Genomic DNA, 21,736 nt, shown 5'->3' with positions numbered 1-21,736 from the left:
GTGTTGTGGTTGGGTGGAAAAAATGGGCGGGGGAAGGGGGGGGGGGGGGGTTCCCCCTTGTGCATAAGAGCAGTGAAAGCTGAATTGCAAGGAGAGATGTTTCACTTCCCTGCCATCAAATGAAGTCAGTGACATAAATCATTCATTTTATGAAGCCATCAACCTCTGCTTCTCCTCCTTGTGGAGCCTACTAGGCTGAGAGCAGGTGCTGCAAGGTCTTTCTCATGCCAGGCTGCTGCGTTGCAGAGCCTCAGTGGCAGAATGAAATTCTTAATATTAATGATTTGAAGGTAAACAGCCTGGAGTTTGTTACAAGATGAAGGGCGATATTGGCTGAGATAACAAATCAGCATGACTTACTTGCAAGTTACTGTTACTATCTGGCTGTTCACTGAACTGCATGATGTGAAAAATCACTTGTACTATGGCATTAATTGAGTCTTCTCTTGGTAGTGCCACTGTGTTGGCTGAAGGCAATAGTTCCGTGGAAACAACTTGTGACCCTTGTAGTTACTCCATCCACATGATGGTCCTCACAGTAGGAGGAAAGCAGTTCTTTGAATTGGAAATGCAACCGGTAACACAAGATGTGCAACGCTATTTGGCAATCAGAGGTCACAAGCCAAGAGAAACCTAAAATATAACCAGAGCAAAATAAATTTAGCTGTGTAGAAGTACTGATAAATAAAATACACCTTTTGGCTGGGGGCAGGTGACCAAGAGCATAACTGGGCAGCATGGGGGTAGTGACCTGCAGGTAAATCTGTAGAAGGGAAGGGGTATGGGGGTGGGGCAGATGGAGGCCCCACAGTGAGGGAAGGGTTGGGATGCTGCCCAGCCAGGATGGTGAATGGGACTCTGGGGCCGGGGTGGAGAGTGGGACAGAGCCACAGGCAGCTCATCCAAGGGGTGGGGGTGGCTCCCTGCTGCTGTGTGCACCTCTGGGAGAGGCTTGTGGGGGGCATATTCTTCCCCCGGACTTATGCATGGGGCAGAGACAGGTTGCCTGCTGTGGGCTTGGGGCTTCCTGCACTGCTGCCTTTGCCCAGGGAGCTGCATGTTGGCTGCACATCCCCTGCCCATCCAGCAGCAGTGGGGGTGGTGAGTTGAGCCTCTTGCGGCTGGGTGGGCAGGGGACATGGCTCAGGCAGCGGACAGCTCCCAGGGCAAAGGCAGCAGGGTGGAAAGCCCTGAGCTCACAGTGGGTGGTCTGCATCCGCCCTCACCTTGCTTGGCTCTGCTCCTAATAGCATCCCTGTGCTTAAAAATGGTGGTGGTAGCACTTGAACTAAAGCTCATTTGGCGAGCTTTAGTTCAAGCACCCCCACTGCTATTTTTAAGTGCTGGGACACTGATCCTCTGGATGAGCTGCCTGTATTTCTGTCCCATTCTCTGTCACTACCCCACTCTCTCCCTCACCGTGGGGGCCTCAATCTGCCCCCCTGTGCCCTTTCCCCTCCACAGACTAGCCTCCAGGGTGCTGCTCTCCACACAGCCTGGCTGTGCTCCTGTAAGTTGGCTGTTGGATCAGTATCAGCTGATATGCCTGGTGAATAATCAGCTATTGGTACCAGCCAAGAAAATCTTTTTTGATGCACTCCTAATGTATTGTATATAGCCTTGACTTCAGGCTTATAGATGTTGACTTTCTCTCTCTCTCTGGAAAAGTTGCTACTGCCTACAGTCCTAGAAGCCATTCAGTCCTGAAGCCCTGTTCTTGTGCTAAACTTTCTCAGTGGGGGTGGATGAATCCTGTGTAAATAATAGTTTTCAGTCCTGCCACATGCTCCTTCATGTACAGATAGCCTGAGAATGAAGGGTGTTGTGTTGATGGTGAGGATGTCTGCTTTGCTGTGTCTGTGAGCCAAAGGGTCAAGCTTATCATGGTGCTGACTTCCATTTGTCCATCTGGTGCATGGTTTACAGCTCACCTTGACAAAGAAAGCTGCTATTTTGAATATTGCCTTGGAATGTAACCAAAACATACTCCTTGCAGCCAGACATCAAATTCAGGTCTGTCTGTTATCCAGAGGTTGAAGATCAGTGCATCTAACCATGATGCTAGTGAAGAGTGTTCTTACTTTTCAGGGCTTTGTTTTGTCTCTAACTAAGGCTGTTTAGACTCTTCTTTGAAATACCTTCTATTGCTGCTGATGGTAACAGTGTTAGGAGCTCTAGAGAAGACTTGCTTGTGTCGTGATAATCTTCTTCAAACCCTACTCAGAGCAGCTCTAGGTCAGACAGTGCCAGCAGATATGCATATAGCACTGCCACACACTAGAGATTCTCTGTGGGTGTAGGAGGATGTAAACAGATGACTTATTAAGATCATAATCTTTTTGGGACCTTCCTATTGTCACTGAACAGCTTGTCTGTCGTTAGGGACCTACCTAAATCCTCGTTGAAGTTCACAGCATCTTAAATCTTGTTCTTTTTGCTGCCTGACACCATCATTTAGTGGCTGAGGCAAAAGCTGCAGCACTAACTGCTGCTCAGCCACTCTGTAGTGGGGGAGGGGGGTGTGCGGTGAGAAGAGCCAGATTAAAGGCGCTGCTGCCCTGTGAATTTCTGCTGTGATTTGGGTAGGTCCCTAGTCTGACTGACAGAGTAAAGCACTTGACACAAATGAGGCATTTACAGTTTATGGCCATTTTTGGTGGATAGCTTAGTTGTCTTGCACAATTCATTCTATTGATATGAAGATGCTTTGGGTACTTTCATGGCTTTCTGCCAGCCTCAGTGATTGTGACGAGATGTCTGTCCACTGTACTTTCCATTAACTATAGGAAATCTGCTTCTTCGTTTTCTGAGCAGCATATTCTGAAAGGTTCTATCAAACTGATCCTTGGCTCTTTCATGTGGCTATTCTGGCAGCCAAATGTTCAACTAAATCTACTTTTATTAACAGACTTGAGATGTATGTGCAGGGGATGCTGTTCTTTAGATCAAAAGATAAGGGATCCTGTAAAGCTAAGTATTTCATGACTGACATCAAAGGAACACTGATTCACTTGGGAAGCTGGCTACATTATTTAAAACAGTTTTAGGCCCCTTGTCTGCCAGTTCCTGTGCATCTTTGTCCTCTTGTTCTCCCCTACCTCCCTCTCCAATTAGAACTACAAGTTGGATGTTGGAGCAATACAAATAAAAAATCAAACTATATTTAGATGAAACTGGGGGCCTCCATAGTATGAAGATGTCATAGTACTATTAGAAATAGTCTAGCTTTATAGAACTGAACAGTAGCCAAAGGCAGCAGTCAGTGCTCAAACCTATTCTGAATTGGATCTATATTTGTAAGTGCAGAATAAGCTGTGTTTAACTGGCATTTTATTAGCCAGAAAACTCTACTAACCAGCATCTGAGGGACGTGGCAAAAGTGAGACCGGAAGTACCACTTCCAGGGGACTTCTGGTTTTGCCACTGCAAGCTGAACTTTTCTTTGTCACTTCTTTGGCCCACAGCCCAGGGCAAAGCAGCCTGCGCAGGGCCTCCCTCCCTGTCCCTTGGCACACTGATGCCGGGGAGTGCACCAGGTGGTGCACATCTAATTAAGTGGCATATTTGATTGTTATCTAGCATCCCCCATTCCCAGGGGATGCTAGATAACAGAGCTTTTACTGTATTTGATGAACAATTAAAGCCTGACTGTTGGATTGGGGTTATTGGGACCACAAGGTCTTGGTACCTCTTGGGTTCAAACTGTTGCCCATGAAAATGCAGTCACATCTGCCACAAACAGCAGTAGCTGTTTAAGAGTCTGCTGTCCTGTAGGACAGGGAGAGGAAAATGCTGTGTCCAGCTGAAATAGAGGGGAATAAAAGAAGGTAGGAATTGAACTGAACTTGAAATTCTTTCAGACTCTCTGTTAATAATTTCAATTTTCAGATGTGCCAGAGGAACTGAAATGAACTCAAGGTCATGACCACTTGTAAGCATCTCTGAAAGTAGGCTTATAGTAGTCCTCAAGCCCTAGCTGGAATCATGCCAATCCTGCTATGTGGAAATGTTTATCTTGGACCTTACACCCAATAGCTTTATGACTTAGTACCAGTTGCTTGAGGTGGTGAGTAGTTATCAGCATCTTTCTAGCTCCGGGGTGGGCTTTTTTTTTTTTGGCCGGAGGGCTGCTTAACAAGCTTTGGTAAGCTGTTGAGGGCTGCAAGAGTAGACCCACCCCCTGGTCACCATCTCGGGGCCAGAAGTCCTGCCCCTAACCCCTGACTTTACCACTGGAAGTCCCCCTTGCCCCGCCCCTCCCCTTCCCCCAGAAGTACTCCTTTTGGGAGTGGGGGTTGCCATCTTGGATCTGGGAAAAAACCATCTTATACTAAAAATATAACATATTTAAATTTTTTTTCAAAAAATACTTTTGTCTTGATGTGTGTGTGTTTGTGTAATGTATGTAGAGGTGATTGCATAATAGTTCAAAATAAAATCTTTCTCTTGTATGGGGTGGGTGTGGGGTTTGTGGGGTGTACATGTGGGCCCCCTGCCACATGCAGCCCCATGGTACAAAGCCCCTGCTGGCAGCAGCAGTGAACGGCAGACCCTTGGGGCACTCATGGCCCATGGCAGGTGGAGCCCCCTGGCAGTGCGTGGCTCCACTTGAGTTCCAAGACCTGCACATGGCAGCATAGAGCCAGCCAGGCCCAATGGTGTATGGTGGCCCAGTGGTGTGTGGCTCCTACTAGATTGCCAGGAGCCACGGGGAGTCGCATGCCATCAGGCCAGGCTGGCTCCATGCCTCTACGTGGGGCTCCTAGAACTCCAGCGGGGAGCCACACATGGAGGCCCAGAGCCAGCCCAGCCCAGGCCAGGCCAGCGGTACGTGGCTCCTACCTGCAGTGCTGGGAGCCCCACATGCTGGCATGAAGCCAGCCCAGCGTGAAAGCATGCAGCTTCTCTCCTGGCCTGATTGTGCATGGCTCCCTGTGGCTTCTACCTCGAGTGCCAGGAGCTGTGGTTAGATCTTGTAGGTAGGGGTCATGTATCAACAGTGTGCCATGTCTAGGCTTGGATCACTTGATATCATGCCTGTTTTATAGCCTAGCATGGAATGTAATAGACTCTCCTTACCTGATGATTTCCTTTCTCCAGCCGTCCTTTTTTCCAGCATAGCTGTATGTTATCTCTACCAAAAGCTTTTGGTTATCTTTCTTGACTTGTCCTAGAAAGGCAATGGGTTTTCTTGAGTTGATTACACCACACCAGTTACACATTCATTTGGAGGGCTTCCATCCCCTCCCATGACAGCTTATTCTGTTTCCTTTAGCTTGAGCTCTTACTCCTCTCCATTTAAGATTGATATTGATTAGTGTTTTAGGCCCCTTTGAGTTGAAACAAGCTGTGGAGACTTGACATCCCTTCTCCATGTAATTGCCATGGAATTTTTTTAGACTTTGCCTTTTGTGTATTGTAATTATGGCTCATGGAGGCTTTATAGGTTTTTTACAAGGCAGATAGTTTTACTAAAGAGAGCTTTGCTACCTTCCTGGAACAGTGCTGTTGATCCTGACTCTGATTGCACCTTATGTGCAGCTAGAAGAGGGAGCATTTATCTTGCCTGTATAGTTTTGTTGTTTTTTTTTTTTTTGTCATCTTGCTCATTGGCTTTGAGCCCCTCACCACTTTCTTATAAGCCCATGCTGCCAGCATTTCCCTCTTTCCCCATTGCCAGCCTTTTGCTTTAGACAATAGTATGGTAGCCAATATGCAGATTTCCATGTTAGAGCAAATATGTCCTTTTATACTTGATTCTCTCTGTTCCTATTTCAAGCCAAGTTTTCTACTTCATGAGCTTGCCTTTTTTAAGCACGCTTCAGGACTGAGTTTCAAAGTACTGCTACAGTAGGCCAGTACAGTTATTGTGTTCTAATCCCACTGAAGATGCACGCTAACTCAGTAGATTGCAAAACTAAACTATCTCTTTATTAAGAGCTACTAAAAAATTAATTAATATAGAATGATCCTGCCTCCTAATGTAATAAACTACATCAGAGGTTATCATTGCTGGATCACTATGCTTGGGTACAGTCTGTATGCTTCTGCACTGTTCATATTGCCTGCTTGTTCAAAAATAAATGCACCATGTCATCATTCCCCACACCTGGTAGGGAACCTAGCCTCTCATCTCTGTGTTACCATTATCCAGGACTCAAATTTAATTGCTAGTTACTTACTTTTAGCAAGGCTTTTGATGTGGTCTCCCACAACTTTCTTGCAAGCAAGCTAAGGAAGTATGGGTTGGATGAATGTACTGTAAGGTGGATTAAAAAACCCCCAAAAAACTAGCTAGATCTTTGGGATCAAAGGGTAGTAGTCAATGTCTAGTTGGTGGCTGGTATCAAGTAGAGTGCTATGGGATCAGTCCTGGGGTTGGTTTTGTTCAACAACCTGGAAGATGGAATGAGGTGTACCTCAGCAAGTTTGCAGATGACACCAAGTTGGGGGGAGTAGTAGATTGAGGGACCTAGACAAATTGAAGGATTGGACCAAAAGAAGTATCATGAGGTTCAGTAAGGACAAGTGCAAGATGGTGCACTTAGGATGGAATAATCCCATGCACTGGTACAGGCTGGGGACTGACTGGTTAAGCGGTAGCTCTACAGAAAAGGACCTAGGGGTTACAGCAGACAGTAAGCTGAATATGAGCCAACAGTGTGCCCTTGTTGCAGAGGGTAATGGCATACTGGACTGCATTAGTAGGAGTGGTCCCAGATCAAAGAAAGTAATTCTCCCCCTCTCTTTGGCATTGGTGAGGCCACATCTTTAGTACTGGGTCCAGGTTTGGGTGCCCCACTAAAGAAGGGCTGTTGACACATTAGAGAGAATCCAGTAGAGGGCAATATAATATAACTTCTGGGGCACATAACTTCTGAAGATAGCCTGAGGGAACTGGGTGAGAAGCGTGAAGAAGAGAAGAGTAAGGGGGGTTTAATAGCAGCCTTCAACTCCCTGTGGGGAGTTCCAGAGAGGATGGAGCTAGACTTTTCTCAGTGGTGGTAGATGATAGAACAAGGAGCAATGGTCTCAACTTGCAGCAAGAGAAGTTTAGGTTGGATATTAGGAGAAACTTACTTGTAAGGAGGTTAATAAATCACTGGGACAGGTTACTTAGGGAGGTTGTGGAATCTCAATCCTTGGAGGTTTTTAAGACCTGGCTAGACAAAGCCTCGGTTGCGATGATCCTGCTTTTAGCAGGGGGTTGGACTAGATGACCTCCTGTGATCCCTCCAACCCTCACTTCTATGATTTTTGATTGACATAGGCCTGTAAGGGCCTGAGCTACTATAGCTGAACCTTCCTGCCTCTCTGAATGAAACCATTGGACTGACTTCAGTTGTAACTTAGAGCAGATAATCAGATTGCACTAGGGGAGCTCTAAATCTCGATTTGCTTTTCATTCCTGGTGTCAATCTAAGATCTGGTCTTTTCTAAATAGAAAGTGTAATCTTCTCTGGCTATTTGCAGGGTCCGTTTCCTTTTTCTTTCTACACTATATTGTTTATCTCTTCACTGGCTATTAAGATTTTCAGGTGTGGCAGAGCAAGCAGGAAGCCAAAGGACTTAAGCTGGTAGGTTAGGAAGGAAAATATGAAAATCCCAGTGTCCAGAGACACAGCCATGTTCAAAATCTGCTCCTCCTTCCCTTGGCTATTGGCAAAATCAGAGGGCTCTAAGAAGCCTTCAGGCATTCTGTCTTGGGACTTACAAAAAGCTTTCTCTCTGTATTGATCTCTGGCTTGGTAGCCTTGCCCCAGCCTCATCTTGTGTGCAGAAGGTCTACTAGTGCCTTAAGCTTCCTGGGCCCTTTAAAGGGAAGCTGTCTGTACTGTGCTGGCTTCCCCATTCCCAGCCTCCATTGGAGTTATCACCTCCCAGGAGCAGCTTTGAGCAGCAGCAAGGAAGAGCATAAAAATCACAAGCATGCTAGGGTGGAATTGACAGTGGGGCTGTCAGTGAAAAGTTTGAAGTCTTGTCAGATCTTGCTGTAGATCCAAGAAGAGAAGGCATTTTGGAGGCTTGCTTTGCGGAAATCCAGCTCCTCCAAAGAGAATGCCTGGTTTGGGTAGAACATTGGCACTTGTCTGGGAAAGTTTCCTAGTTAGCTTGGACAAGTGCATACCCTGCAAAATGGGCTTACTTACAGCCATGTGTGTTGTACAGTAGCTCCACCTCTGGGCTGTCCCATAAAGAAGTGGTTACTGAAAAATACTTTAGCTTTGAGAGTTAAGTGATCTGTTGCCTGGTGCTCTGAGAGTTAGACTTGCATCCAGTCTCACTTGGATAGGGTGCTACTCCCTTCTCTTTCCCAGGAGCTTGTCCCTGCTTTTGACTCCACTTCCTAGTGTCATTGGCGTTCACCATCTCTACTGCCACCCAGAGACGCATGTAGCAAGATAAGAAGAGGCTGTTGTTGTGGGGGGCCATTCTCCCTAGTGCTCAGTAGATGGACTCCCTCCTGAAAAGTTCCTCCTGCTGTTCAGAAGGAAGGGGTCATGTTCCTGTGAGCAACTCCTCAGTGGTTGGGGGACATAGTGGCTGGCTAACTTTGAGAGCTTTCTAGTGATTGAAAGGACTCTGCTTACCAGAAGCAGTTTCCTCCATGGCCTGGTGGGAAAGCGAGTGGAAACAATTTAGCGCACATCATGAGAAGCTTAGCCTCTGGGACACTGTGCTAAATCTGTTCCTAGCATAGACCCATTCACGTCTGTGGCACCTCCATCAGGTAGGTATACATCTGGCTCATTATCAGCTTCCTGAGTACACTGGCAAGCTTTGTGTGCAGTCAAGAGCATCATGTACTGTCCCTGCCTTCAGCGGGGGTGAGGACTGGAAAATGGCAAATTTTATCCTGTTGCATGCAGAATCCTAGTATAAAAGGCTAAACAACCCTGTGTTTGCCCTACAGAGACTGAAATCCGGGGAGGGGGGCAGACAGAATGTGAGCCCTGTTCCAGTCTTGGCTAGTATAGTCGGTTACAAAAATCTGCTGGAACTGTGCAGCTGTTCTGGTTACCTCCTAGGATTTGGATAGTTTTGGAGACTAGTGTGTTGACGGTGAAAGCTTTAACAAAGTGGTTGTAGCTTTTCTTCTCTTCCCACTCAAACCTTTAACTACTTGGTAGAGTGTAGCTATTCTTTGACCTGGCTTAGCCTTTGGTGACTTAGCTCAGTAGAGCTTTAGATCATTCCTCAGCAACTTTTTTTTCCATTGTCTTTGGGTGGGAAAGAGATGGAGGAGATGGAAATCATTTCCCCCCTCCCCATCCCTTTCGAAGCAACACAGGTCAGGAAGGGCCTAGTTGTAGTTTGATAGTACTAGGAGCCTTCTTGTATTTCAGGCTGCCCAGGCTTAGCCAGTCCCTTCTCCAGAGTGCATACACATGATGCAAGCCAGAGGCTGATAGATGAAATGGCATTCATCACAGATGAAAAATTACTTGGCCAGGCTCACACAGCAACTCAGTGACAGTCTGGCTTCCCCTTTTTAGTTTTCTAGTTGCATCTAGCATGCTAGGGAAAGGCTTCACAGAGGTTCCTTCTTGCAGCTGGTATACATTTGGAGCCCAAAGACTTTCCTGACTGTCCTCTTATCCAGTTTATCAGAAGGCTGAACTGGGCAGTTATAGATTGTTTCAAGACGCAGACTTCTCTGGTTGTAGGGCTCTTTACCATTCAATGGTTCATATGACACCTGAGCTTGTGGTTTTGGCAGCTGCTGCTGGCTAGAGAAGCACTGCATAGTTCTAACCATAGCACTTGTGACTTTCTGCATTGATGTTCGTGTTCCGATACCCTAACACTCCTTAGCAGAGCACAATTCTGCAGTGGGGGCAAACACAGCTTCTGACTTTGTTCTGATCTTATCAGTAGCTTTTGCAGCTTGGGAAGACTTCTTATTTCATTAAGAGGCCAGAGTTATCAGTTGCTCACTAGGGAGGAGGGAGAAGGCTTTAATTGGCATCCTGCCAGCCTGGAGTGGGCACAAGTAGCTTTTCTGCTAGGGCTGGTGTCAGTTTTGACTCTTGTTTTACCCACAGACCCTGTTTAAGTGCAGCTGCACAAAGTACAAAAAAATTGTCAGTTCCTTTAGTATTGTCATTTTCCTGCCATAGAAAGTGCCTGTGTGAAACTAGGAGGCAGTCTATTCCCAATATCCATGTCTGCAGAGAAAACCAAAGCAATAATATTACCAGTGTGATCTGCTGTTAGAGAAGCAAGGGAAGACTAACGGACCTTGGGTACATGCATAGCCCCTCTTGGGTTTGTTTCAGATGTGAGCTTGGAATTGGAAGTGGAGACCTAGCAGTGGTGCTGGAAGTTAGTCTCATCTCAGAATGCTTGATTCTCATCCGAGTGGGTGTCTAAAGACTGCTGCACAGTCTCAGATACTGACTGAAGAGAAGCCTTGCAAGCCTGTGACTATTTGCATAAGCATTTAGTAATACTTAACATAGGCATCTTCTCCACTGCCTGTCTTCCCTGCTAGGCACTCCTCCAAAACTTGTTGCTGGCTCCTGGCTTTGCACTGTACCCAAGGATTGGGTTTTTTATCGTCTACCTTCATTACTGCTATATAAACCTCAGTCATGTCCTATTTACTGCCTTACAGAGACAGCAGCTAGGAGCTTAATGCCTCATTACCCTTGTCCATCCAATCTTCCTGGGGTTATAGTGCACAGCATTGCACCTACAGCCCTCTCTGCAGTCACAGATTCTAAACCTCTGAGCTTCTTTTCCAACTGCTGCCAGACACTGAGCTACTGGCCGTGCTTATTTCGACTCTTGGAGGAACTGGCCATGTCTCATGTTGATAGCAAAACTAAGGTAGGCTCCACTGCAGAAGTAGGGAGCTGAGAGCAAGGCCACAACGGCTGATCCTAGTTTATTTTTGGATACTTCCCAAAACCAGGTCTTGCACCTTTTCCTTGCAGTATTTGTCCTGCTTTTGCCAAGGTTCAAGTGTAATACTCTGATGTAGGAGCTGTAGGCTGGAGTATAAGAAGGAATTGCCTGGCTGGGACTGCTTCAGAAATCTGGTTTTGGTGCCATGAAGTTCAGGGGGCCTGTAAAGAACAGGGGTGGGTTGTTCCTCTGGTTGGTGGGGACTATGGGGAATAGGAGCAGAAACAGGATAAGTGTGGATTGCAAATGCTGAAAAGCCCAGAGACCAGAAATCAAAAGAGGGGAGGAGACCTGCTGGTGCAGCTGATAGACCCAAATGGAAAAAATTTCAGGTGCTTACATAGCCACACAGGCCATTTTCTGTTGTAAACTAAGGATGATAAAGTAAGTCTTTTTGTAAGCATTGCATGATAAAGCAATATAAATCTGGGAGGGTTACAGCAAATCCTTCCTTTTGTTGGCTGCAAGGAACAGGAGATCTGCAGTGAGGTGCAGGAGGATGCTGCAGCATAACTTGGTAGCTTGTGTCACCACTTTAACTGATAAGGGGTAACTGGTTCCTTGGTAGCCTAGGGAAGAAGACACTGAACATATCATTTTGTTTCCCTTTCTTTCTCTTCCTAGAAAGAGAAGACTGGAGTGCTATGAAACCAGAACACTCAGGGTCATGGGGCTTCTGGCTTTTCAGAAGGACTGAGGAGCTGGTGTCTGGCATACCAAACAAGAAAGGATGCCTTGTGACAATTGTTTCTTAATATTCCTTATTGCAGTTCTTCACCTTCTGTCCCCAACCCCCAGAAAAGCCAGCATCTACTACCCAGGCCATTCTTACCTTTGTCAATCACTAGCCATCTTGTTTCTGTGTTCCTGAATCAGGACATCTGTTTGGTTGCTAGCCCTGCCTCTTCGCTGCTGCATCTTGTTTTGATCCCTGGCTTTCATTGCCACCTACAAAATAGGGGTGATTCTTAGCTGCCTTATGTGACAATGGAGATTTAAATGTACTAACACTTGGAGATGTATACACTCCTCTAGAATGGATGCCACTGCATAACTTCAGAGGATTTACTAGTCCGTTCAAAATGGGGAGGGAGGAGGCCATAGCAGCTGCCTCTTGCTTAGAGGAAAGCACTTTCTACTGTAATATATATCTCTCTCATCTGGTTTTGTTTCCTCCACTTCTAAATCAACTCGTCTAATTTCACTGTAGCAGTTTCTTTCTAGCTAGCACAGAATTGCAGTGTTAGGTTTTCCAAGGCTGAAGCTACTCTTAATACTGAAGCATACTTAGTATACTTTTAAAGTCTCCCTCCTGGGGGCAAGCCTGGTTTGATGGTGCCCTTCTCACATTCTGCTCTTCTAGGTTGTTGACAGGGCCTAGAAATGAATATGCTTCTATGATTTAAATCCTAGCTAAAAGAAGGACATGTTAAGTAATCGCAAAAAGACAATCTGGAACCACATAGCTCACCACCTCTAAAAGGCTGCCCATTTTGTATGTGTTGAACTCCTTCAGAGTGCCAGGGGTGCCAGCCTGGTGCTCATTTATTTGATATATAAAAATCCCAGGGCCTGAAACACTTGATAGCTTTTAAAGTTTTAAAGAGGTATTGCTTGAAAGGTTAGTGGCTCTCACAGATGCATTTAATAGGGAAGATTTATGCACTCTGAGCCAAGATTATCCTGTACATTTACCGCAGAAATTCCATAATGGGATTCCATAGAAATTGCTGTCAGCAGTTTGGCTTTTTTTGCTTGGTTCCTCTCTTTCTTCTCAGAACTGTTTCCTGTGTAGAGTGGTGGAGGATTTAGTGTCCTGTTTCTTCCGCCCCAGCGGCATTACTCAATCTAGCGCTCGTGACCTCCTTGGCAGGGTCCTGGGTACTAATTCTGTATCACTTTTCTGGAGGTGGGAAGCGAATCGGTTGTGAAATACCTCACTGAAAAGGGGGGCCCTTTTTCAGTTTAGGATCTGAACTAGGGGGGGAAAAAAACTTTCAGCCTTGGACAAGGAAATGAGTGGTTCACAAGGAAACTTGATTGATTGATCTCCTCCCCCCCCCCCCCCCCCCCTTACTATGAACAGGCTAGTTGACTAATTTCTCATCAAGCTTGCAAGGCAGCAATCTCTTATTTTTCTTCCCAAAAGCCCTGTGTTCCTGGAAGGAGCATTAGAAACCAGCATTTTCACATGCCCTCAGACCAAATGAAAGAAAAGCAATGGAGCTTTCTTGCCTGTTGAGCCTGTCTCTGAAATGGGTGGAGGCTGCCTTTGAGAGCAGATGGAGAGTTCCACTTCTCTGATCCACCATGTTTCTGCTGAGATGTACCCTGTTTGCAGTTAGACCAGAGCTGGTACCAAGTGAAGGGCTGAGCTGCCTCCTCCACCATCGTCACTCCTAGGAACAACATAACTGTTGGGTGACATGGGTGCGGGAGCAGTGTCAGAGCAGTGATTTCTTAAATCCACTACTAACCAGTGCTGCTGCAGAACTGCCAGCATAGACCAGGCAGGAGAAAGTGGCACTACTTTGCCTACACATGCCCTCCCTAGGGGAGGGAATATGCTGCAGCCTTCCTCATTTCAAACTCTTGTGACAGTTGAGCACACAGGCAGACCGTGTGGGTTTCCTTGTTGCCTTTCCTGTGAAAGAGCTGAATCTCCCCCACGCTTTGTTTTTCATCCTTGGGCTTCCTCTGCTGTTGCAAATTCAGCGGAAAGGCCAGGGTGTAAACCTTCTCTCTGTCTCCTCTCTTTGCAGAGACGCACTGCAAAATAGGGACCAAAATGACGGACTCCAAGTACTTCACTACTACAAAGAAAGGTAACTGTGTGGGGCTTCTCATGCTTTCAATGGTGTCTCCTTGTTCTTTCAATTCATCTCCCTGATGATGCCCTTGTCTAAGTTTTGGTACAAGTTCTGTTCCCCTCCACAGGAAACTGTTGGTGTGACTTGGTTCCAGAGCTTTGCTGAGCCCTGCGGTAGTACCCTGTCCTGCTGGCTGCTAGAGGTCCAGATGCAGGAAGAATTTTTTTTTTTTATTTTATTTGCTGCGTTTACTAATCAACTTTAGTAGCTGCATGGTGTTAATAGGGAGGGGGAAGATAAACTGTTTAATGGCTTTTGAAGCTTTTTTTTTTTCTTCCTTGGTTACAGAGCTTAAGCTAGCAGCATGGATGCTTTCAGTCAGAACACTCTGCCCTCCAGTTTGCTAAACTGGCAGAGGAGCCCTGTGGATGCAGATGTTGTTGGTAATCTACTCTGTAGCTGCAGAAGGAACCACCCATTGATTAGGCTTCCAAAGACTGGATAGACTGAGGATGTAGCTGCCAGACTTCTGTATGGCAAAGGCATTTTGCCCAGGCTCTGCTGCCTGTGCATGAACTGAGACCAGCCTTTTAACCGTCTCTCTCTATCAGTTTCAGCAGCATGGTAACACCCATTGTTGCAGCTGTCAGACTGGCCTCTTCCCTTGGTGCACTTGAATAGCTTAATAACTAGAACTAGGAGGATGGTACGGCGAGGAGAAAAGTCCTGGCAGGGCCTAGAACTTCTACTGATTGCTGAACCAGCAATGGAAGGCAGAAGAAAAAAATTAGCTCTTTAAATCCTACACTGAAGAAGCTGCCAGACCAAGGAAATGATGAATAGGCATGTGGTACCTTGCTGATCAATCTGCTTTACTAGAGACTATTTACCCTTGATCAGTGAGGTTGGAAAGCTGATTAAGAGCAGGGGTTTGGGTAACTGTAATCCCAGTAACTAGCATACTAACAGTTGTGAAAGCCCTCTGCTCTGCTGCTTATACAGCATGACTGTAGTAGACTCTTCTGGTGCTGTGGTCTTAATCACACAGGCATTTATAGCCACACATGCTACTGCTAAATTCCGATTTAGCGAGGGAGTTGGTCCTCAACACTTGCGTTGCTGAGCCTGTGGGCACAGTGAATTTTATCTAGCTCCTATTCTCAGTCTTTGTTTTCCGCCCCCACCATTTCCAGGCTGGATGTTTGGCCCAATCTAAAGATGGGCCATTGTCCATACCAGGCCACAAAGCAGCTCATGGTGCTGACAGGCTGGGTTGAATGATTGAAACTTGGGATTGTTTTGCAGTTGCTGTTGCTGCATTTCAATTGGTGCCAGTGTTGCTTTAAGCAAAGACTGCCAGTCCAAGATTAGTCTATAGATCAGCAACTGGACCATTGTCCTTGCTTGTGGTAACTCAAATCCTCACTGCTTAAACTGCTAGGAAAGTATGAACAGCTGCCTAATTAAACACTGGCAACCACCCCTTGCCTAATTTTGGGATTAGTTTTGGTTTTTTTTTCTTTTGGGAAAGGCACATTTGTTGCTGTTGTGATTCTGTTATTAGAACAAGAGAGAGGAATAAGTGATAACTATAGCTGAGGCTCTGGATTGAGTTTGCATTCATAACTTGCAAATGCTGATCAGACCTTTTGCAGGAGATGAGGGGTTTGGTAGCCATTTGGTTAAGAGGTCCAGCCTCTCCTAGCTGCTGGAATAGTGGAGGATACTGGGATCCCTTCCACAGTGCTGTCTAGCTGGCAGGTTCAGCTAGCTAGTGCTTCCTTCCTCTGGCCCTCATTTGGAGGGTGCATTAATAACCACTAATAGCAGTGCAGCATGTGAGTTCTCATTATAAATAACATGCCCCTTCTTGCCACCCCTCCACGGTTCAGAACTCTGCTTTCTGCTTCATGGATTTTTTTTTCATGTCTTGCTAGGAGCCAGCCATGAGCTGGTTAAGTTTTCTGACTGCACACATCCATTTCCCCTTTTGGATAACTAGTGTACTGATGTTTCCGACTTGGAGAGCTCTTTGTTTCTCTAGTACTCTTCATTCAGAGATATCGGGTAATGATGCTTTGATGTCACTTCAGCTGGTGAAGTAGAGGCTGTGGCATCTTGAAGTGTCCCTTTGACTGGGTTCCCTTGAAGGCCCAGGTTAACAGTGCTATTTGTTCTTTGTCCCCACTTGAATCAAGAGGTTGTTACATTAGCTCAGTGGTTGGCAACTTTTTACATGCTATAGATAAGAAACAACCCATCTTCAGTCTGAGGACTGGCAGGCTGTGGTGCCTCATGGCAGGGGTTGGGAGGGGTGCAGCTTTGTCCATTCTGGGTTTAGGCAAAGTCCCTCACTGCTGCCACTTCTCCCTGCTCCCTAATTGTGGTGAGAACACTGCTTCCAGCCAGGTTGAGCAGCTAGAAGCTGTTTGTGCTGTTGCTGCTCCTCTCCCCCCTCCTTTGCCCTGTCATCTCATGATTGTGGCATGAGTGTAGCTGGAAGCTGCCCAACTGTAGCACAGCTCCCTACCAGCTGAAAGCTGTGCCTATGCTGAAGCTCCGGGGAGAGGGAAGCAGCAGCAGCACAGGTGCAGCTTCTAGGTGCTCAGTCCTGCACAAGCAAAGCCCTCCAGCTCTGCAAGTCAAATCCCATTATCCCCTGGGCCATATGTTGTTGACCCTTACTTTGTAGGTAGTAGAAGCAGAGCAACTGATTGGTAAAAGGAACAGTTTCTGGCAGGGAGCATTAATGCTGCTCTTTCTTCTCCAGGAGAGATATTTGAACTGAAGGCAGAATTAAACAGCGACAAGAAGGAGAAGAAGAAAGAGGCAGTGAAGAAAGTGATTGCCTCCATGACGGTTGGGAAAGATGTCAGGTGTGCAGCTGTACAAAATGGAGGTGTTGTTCTTAATTGACAGAGAAAGTGCCCAAATGAAACCTGGCTGTGAGGAATGCCTTGACACCTTTAATGGCTGCTGAGGCCCAGGACCTGCTCCTAATACACAGTAAACTAGCAAATTGCAGCAGCTCATGTAAACAGGTCTGAGCAGCAAAGTTGCTTGGACTGACTGCAAATTGCCTCTAGGAGAGCCCTGGGGTCAGCCTCCCATTCCTTTAATGGAAGGTTTGTGTTGCTTCTGTGGGATGGTTATCCCATTGCTTTGCACAAGGATGATGTGAATTCTTGTATCTGCAGTCTCAGCTATGAAAGGCAAGTGTGTAAGGGCAGCAGTCCAGTGGCAAGCAGGCTTGACTTGCCTTCCATAGTAATCTAACTAAAGGAGTCTTAGGCTGTTTTCCAGGCTATATGCTTTTCCCCTTCCTGCCCTCTTTTCCCCTAATTTAAACTCTAAAAATGCAAAGAAACCCCTTTTTGTTAGAGGATTGATCTAATTTCAGTGACAGTCTTGTTATTGCTGAGCCCAGAACACAAGAGAAAACTAAGCTCTTTCACTTTCCTCTCCCTTCCCCTGGCTTAATCTAATCATTCTTTAAATGTCCTCTCCCTCCCTGTACAAGCCACTTGCTTGAATAGTTATTGCTGTTGTACCATTCCTATATTAGAAATACATGACTTGAGGCAGTTACTGAGTACTGGCATATTCAAGGTTTCTTCAACTAGAAGGTCATTGCAAAAGGTGCCTTGAAAGCACCTAGCACTGCCCATCCTTTAACTGCTGCACACTTCATAAAGGCAGCCAGTATAGTGTGCCCTCTTCTGTTGTCCGGATTGGGGAAGTCACTTCAGTCTCATCTCTTAGTTATGCAGTGAGTCAGTAGTGGAGCTGTATTTGGAACCAAAGGTGGTGACACCAGCCCAGTGCTCGCAGCACTGATTTGTGGCCTTCTCCATCAGGGTATTCTGGCCATAAAGACCTTGCAAACCAGGACAAGATAGAGATGGGATGACTTGAACTACTGGATGAAGGGCTCCAATCATGCCACTCTTCCTTGAGCCTGAAATGCTGCTTGTTTTTCTCTTTATTTTCTTTCTTTCTCACTGTACAGATGCATGTGTCTGTAGCCTGAGACTGATCCTAACGAGCCATCAGAGTGTTACTATCATAAGATGCTTAATTAATAGTTTCTTAAAATAGAGTTAACTTGCTGCTGCTGAGCTGGTCTGTGAGTAGTTAGTTTATATGCAGGGAAGGCAAAGCCTTTAAAGCTTTATATAGATGCTCTGCCTTTAAAGCATGTGTGTTTGAAATTAAGTTTCTAAAACATATAAATGTGTATATATATTTATATTTTTTTGAAAACTTAATTTAAAACATTCCTACATCTTAAACGGAGATTGTGCTTGCTGTGTTGAGTCCTTTGTGGAAGATGCAACTCCACAGGCACCTTCCTGCCATAGAAGTGAAAGGTTATGCACACCAAGTAACTTTCCCTCTTGCTCCTCTGTCCTGGTAACATTTGCTGTAGTGATGCTGGTGCTCTTGTCTTTCAGTGCACTTTTTCCAGATGTGGTGAACTGTATGCAAACTGATAACCTTGAGCTTAAGAAGCTGGTCTATCTCTACCTGATGAATTATGCCAAAAGTCAGCCAGACATGGCCATTATGGCTGTCAACACGTTTGTGAAGGTGAGATGGGAAGATTGTTTATAGAGACTTGTATGGTGGGAGGGCTAGAGCTTGACTTGCCTTGTATTTTCAGGGCTGAACTAATTCAGCAAACAGACCTGACAGGCTATCGGTAAGAAATTGCCATTGATTTCAATGCTGCTGTTCCAGGAAAAGTGGCAAAATCTTCATCCGGTTTATGGATGGGTAACCCTTCGGTCCATCTGCTGTATCCAAGAGCTTAATCCTGACTTGGCATAAGTTTAGACTTCTTCACAGAGGCCTGCCCCTCACTCATTCCTGTCCTGCCCTTCTTTTGCTCTGCCATGGGAAGCTAACAGAATAACGTGCCACTTGTTCAGAATTCCTCGGTGTCAATTAAGCTGACTTCCTTGGCTTCCCTTCTCAGTGTAGCAAATAAGCAGCAATTCATTCCATTAGGTTTTAAACACTGGCAAAGGAGATATGTTTGGCCTTTATTTGAGCTCTGAATAAGAGTTGTGTTTTACTGATATTAAGAAGGGGGAAGTTGTGAAGTGTGCAGCTTTGAGCCTCTTTGACTAGTATGTATCCAGTGCCAGTCACATTTGAATTTGCCAGTCGGAAGTCAAGGCCTTGATCCTTCTTAATTATAATCTTTCTTATAGTAGCCTGAGGCTGGAGAAAGAATGGATTGGGAACAAAGATCCTGCCAAAGCAGCATATGAAATGGCTTTGCATTTGCTACTTCAGGGTATTTAGCTTCTTCAATACACTAGAGTAAGACTGACTTGCAGCTAAATAAAATTGCTGTACTTGGCAACAAGGCAGAAGGAACTTGGGCACTTGGCACTAGTAAAACCTAATTGCTGATGGCAGATGTCCTGAGAACAATACTAAAACCCAAATTGCTGGCATTAAAAGGTTAATCTTCTGTCCAGGCTTTCCAGCTCAGTACCATACTGAAGCACCTCCAATAAATTGCCTGATCTTAAGAGTATGCCCAGCAGTTCTGGTATTCAGGTCACTTCCAATTTTGGTGTCTGAAGATTAATTTAAGTTTATCAAACTTGGTCTGAAAACTGTGACCCAAAGTGAAGTGGCTGGAATCTAACATCCCTTTTTGATTCTTGTAGGATTGCGAAGACCCAAACCCCCTGATCCGGGCTCTGGCTGTGCGAACGATGGGCTGCATCCGAGTGGATAAGATAACAGAGTATCTCTGTGAGCCTCTGAGGAAGTGTCTGAAGGATGAGGACCCCTATGTGCGCAAGACAGCTGCAGTCTGTGTGGCAAAGCTTCATGACATCAATGCACAGCTGGTGGAGGACCAAGGCTTCCTGGATACCTTAAAAGACCTCATCTCAGACTCCAACCCTATGGTGATCGTTCTTTTTGGCTTTTGCTGCTCTGTGCTGTCCTCTGTTCCTTCCCCTCCTCAACTATTGTATGCAGGCAGTGGCTGTCCCCTGCTATTCATCCCTCTGCTGCTAATCCAAGCATAAACCTTTGCCTAGGTCTGTGCATTCTTCACTTTAACCAGGGATGCTTTGGGAAATCCTGCAGAACATCTTGAATGAGAAATCTTGAATGGCTTTTTCAGTGCCACTGTACACACAAGGGAGGCTTCCTTTGGACTCTCTTATCACTTGGCTTTAGTCCTTCCTCCTTCTAACCTGTCTTGTTGCTTACTAGACTGCACTATTTAGTGCCTGCCTCTTGAATGCTCTGTAGGTCATGACAATTGTCCTTGTAATTGCCACCTGCCTGACTGCTTTTAGATGGAGCCTTCCTTTGATCTCTGCAGCGCACTGTAAACAGGCAGTTGTTATCCTTGCATGGTGAGAACTTTTGCTTGTTGAAAGTAACTAGAGAACTGTGGAGGAAGGAGCCTAATGTTTCAGCATTAGTTACTGGCTTAATTTCCTGCACTAGCAAAGGGATGGACTAGACATTAGAGGACACAATTCTTCATTGCAAAGTGTATTTTGGCTTCATTTTGGGCAAACATTGAACTTGCTCTGTACTAGGGAGACTTGAGAGACATGGCTTGGGGATCTGCTAAAGCTGCTTCTGGGGTAGTCCGTGGAAACTTGTGACCCACACTGCAGGAGCAGTTCTGGTGCCAGTCCATTTACATTAGTTCTCTGTCCTCCTTGACCAACTTGGAGTAAGTGGCTATGAATGACAGTGCCCAGCAAATAAGGAGCAATATTGGTACAGTCTGCCTAAACCCTTTTATAGAGTGGCTACAGTGCCACCAAGCAAGAAAATAACTTAATCTTACAGCTCTTCTACACAGGACAACTGCCTGGAATAACTGTTCCATGCTAAATGCCTTCAGAGCATTCCCTTGCTACAGAAGAGCTAGTTTGCTTTAAACTTGCACCCTAGTTCATTTTGCAGTAAGCTTTCCAGGGAAATGAGCCTTTAGGAGCATTCTTGTAAGAACTATGGTTAGATTGCCAGTCAAGTTCATTGCAAGCCCTTCCCTCTTGCTGCTGGCTGGCTTCTGTCTTGTACATGAAATCGTCAGCCTAGTGGCTTCCCAGATGCCTCATGGGAGCCCTGGAGTCTCTTCTGCATATCCTCACTGGGAAAAGGAGTAGCAGGGATGTGCTTACCCTAGAATCAAGTGCCCCTTGCTTTGTAAGGATTTAGTTGTCAATATGATTCCAAGCACTGTCATCTTGATGCTTGTGTGAAACCAAAATCTATTGGTTTTCTATTCTGGAGGTTGTTCTATAGCTATAGAGAGTTGGGGGGGATTGTAACTGGGACACCAACCATGGGTGCTGACTGAGGGAGTGGCAGCTTCTAGCTTGGCAGCTGCTGCTGGCAGCACAGCCATGGACATTGCCCCATCACTGTCCAGGGCACAGAAGTGCATTTATATACCTCTACCTGGAGAGCCAACTTCTTTCTGCACCCTGCATTTCCATGAAGTTGCCCCATAGGAAGCCAGGGTCATGATAACCCCTAGCTCTTGCAAGAAATAATCCTAGCATAAAAATATAGGTTACATTTCAACAGTTACATTGGGAGTCCAGTAGCTCTTAGTTCACAAAGTGCTTGGATGTTAGGGTACCAGTAGAGATGGCCTAGATTGCATATGGCAGAAATGCGTTTCCATTTTTGTTACTGGGTCAGTCTAGCTCTTCATCTCTTTGGAACAAGCCACATTGTATGTGACTTAAGGTGTGACTTTTTTGAGACCTTTAAAATCCCTGCTCTGTTTGAGAGAGTTCTGTAGTCACAGTGCTGTACCGTATTCTGTATAGGGATGGGTTTTAAATAGCCAAAACTTCTCTCCCTCTCCTTCCTGCATGCCAATTAACAGCTGTCCTATACACCAGCGGTGGCTGCACTTTAATAGAGCATGTGTAGCAATGGTGAGTGCCTTGTGACCATTGTAAGGGGAGGGAAAGTATGGCAATATAATCACCCCAGAATGAAAGACTTGTGTA

The 21,736-nt window shown here is 45.8% G+C and overlaps 1 protein-coding gene across 6 annotated transcripts in view; it reads left to right on the top strand.

The window, feature by feature from the left end:
• Positions 1-13,606: 13,606 nt before the first annotated feature.
• Positions 13,607-21,736, top strand: part of AP1B1 (adaptor related protein complex 1 subunit beta 1) — a 41,106-nt gene continuing 32,976 nt past the window's right edge. For all 6 annotated transcript variants that reach the window (XM_006016813.3, XM_006016812.3, XM_014526332.2 and 3 more), the window contains exons 1-4: positions 13,607-13,736; positions 16,492-16,597; positions 18,176-18,311; positions 19,406-19,651. In XM_006016813.3, the coding sequence (XP_006016875.1) occupies positions 13,700-13,736; positions 16,492-16,597; positions 18,176-18,311; positions 19,406-19,651 (525 nt within the window). In that variant the 5' untranslated portion in view covers positions 13,607-13,699. The remainder of the gene's footprint in view (positions 13,737-16,491; positions 16,598-18,175; positions 18,312-19,405; positions 19,652-21,736) is intronic.

This window comes from Alligator sinensis, unplaced genomic scaffold (assembly GCF_000455745.1).
Source record: "Alligator sinensis unplaced genomic scaffold, ASM45574v1 scaffold216_1, whole genome shotgun sequence".
Classification (NCBI taxonomy): Eukaryota; Metazoa; Chordata; order Crocodylia; family Alligatoridae; genus Alligator; species Alligator sinensis.
Note: the sequence above shows the minus strand (reverse complement) of the source record. Positions and strands in the feature narration are given on the sequence as shown.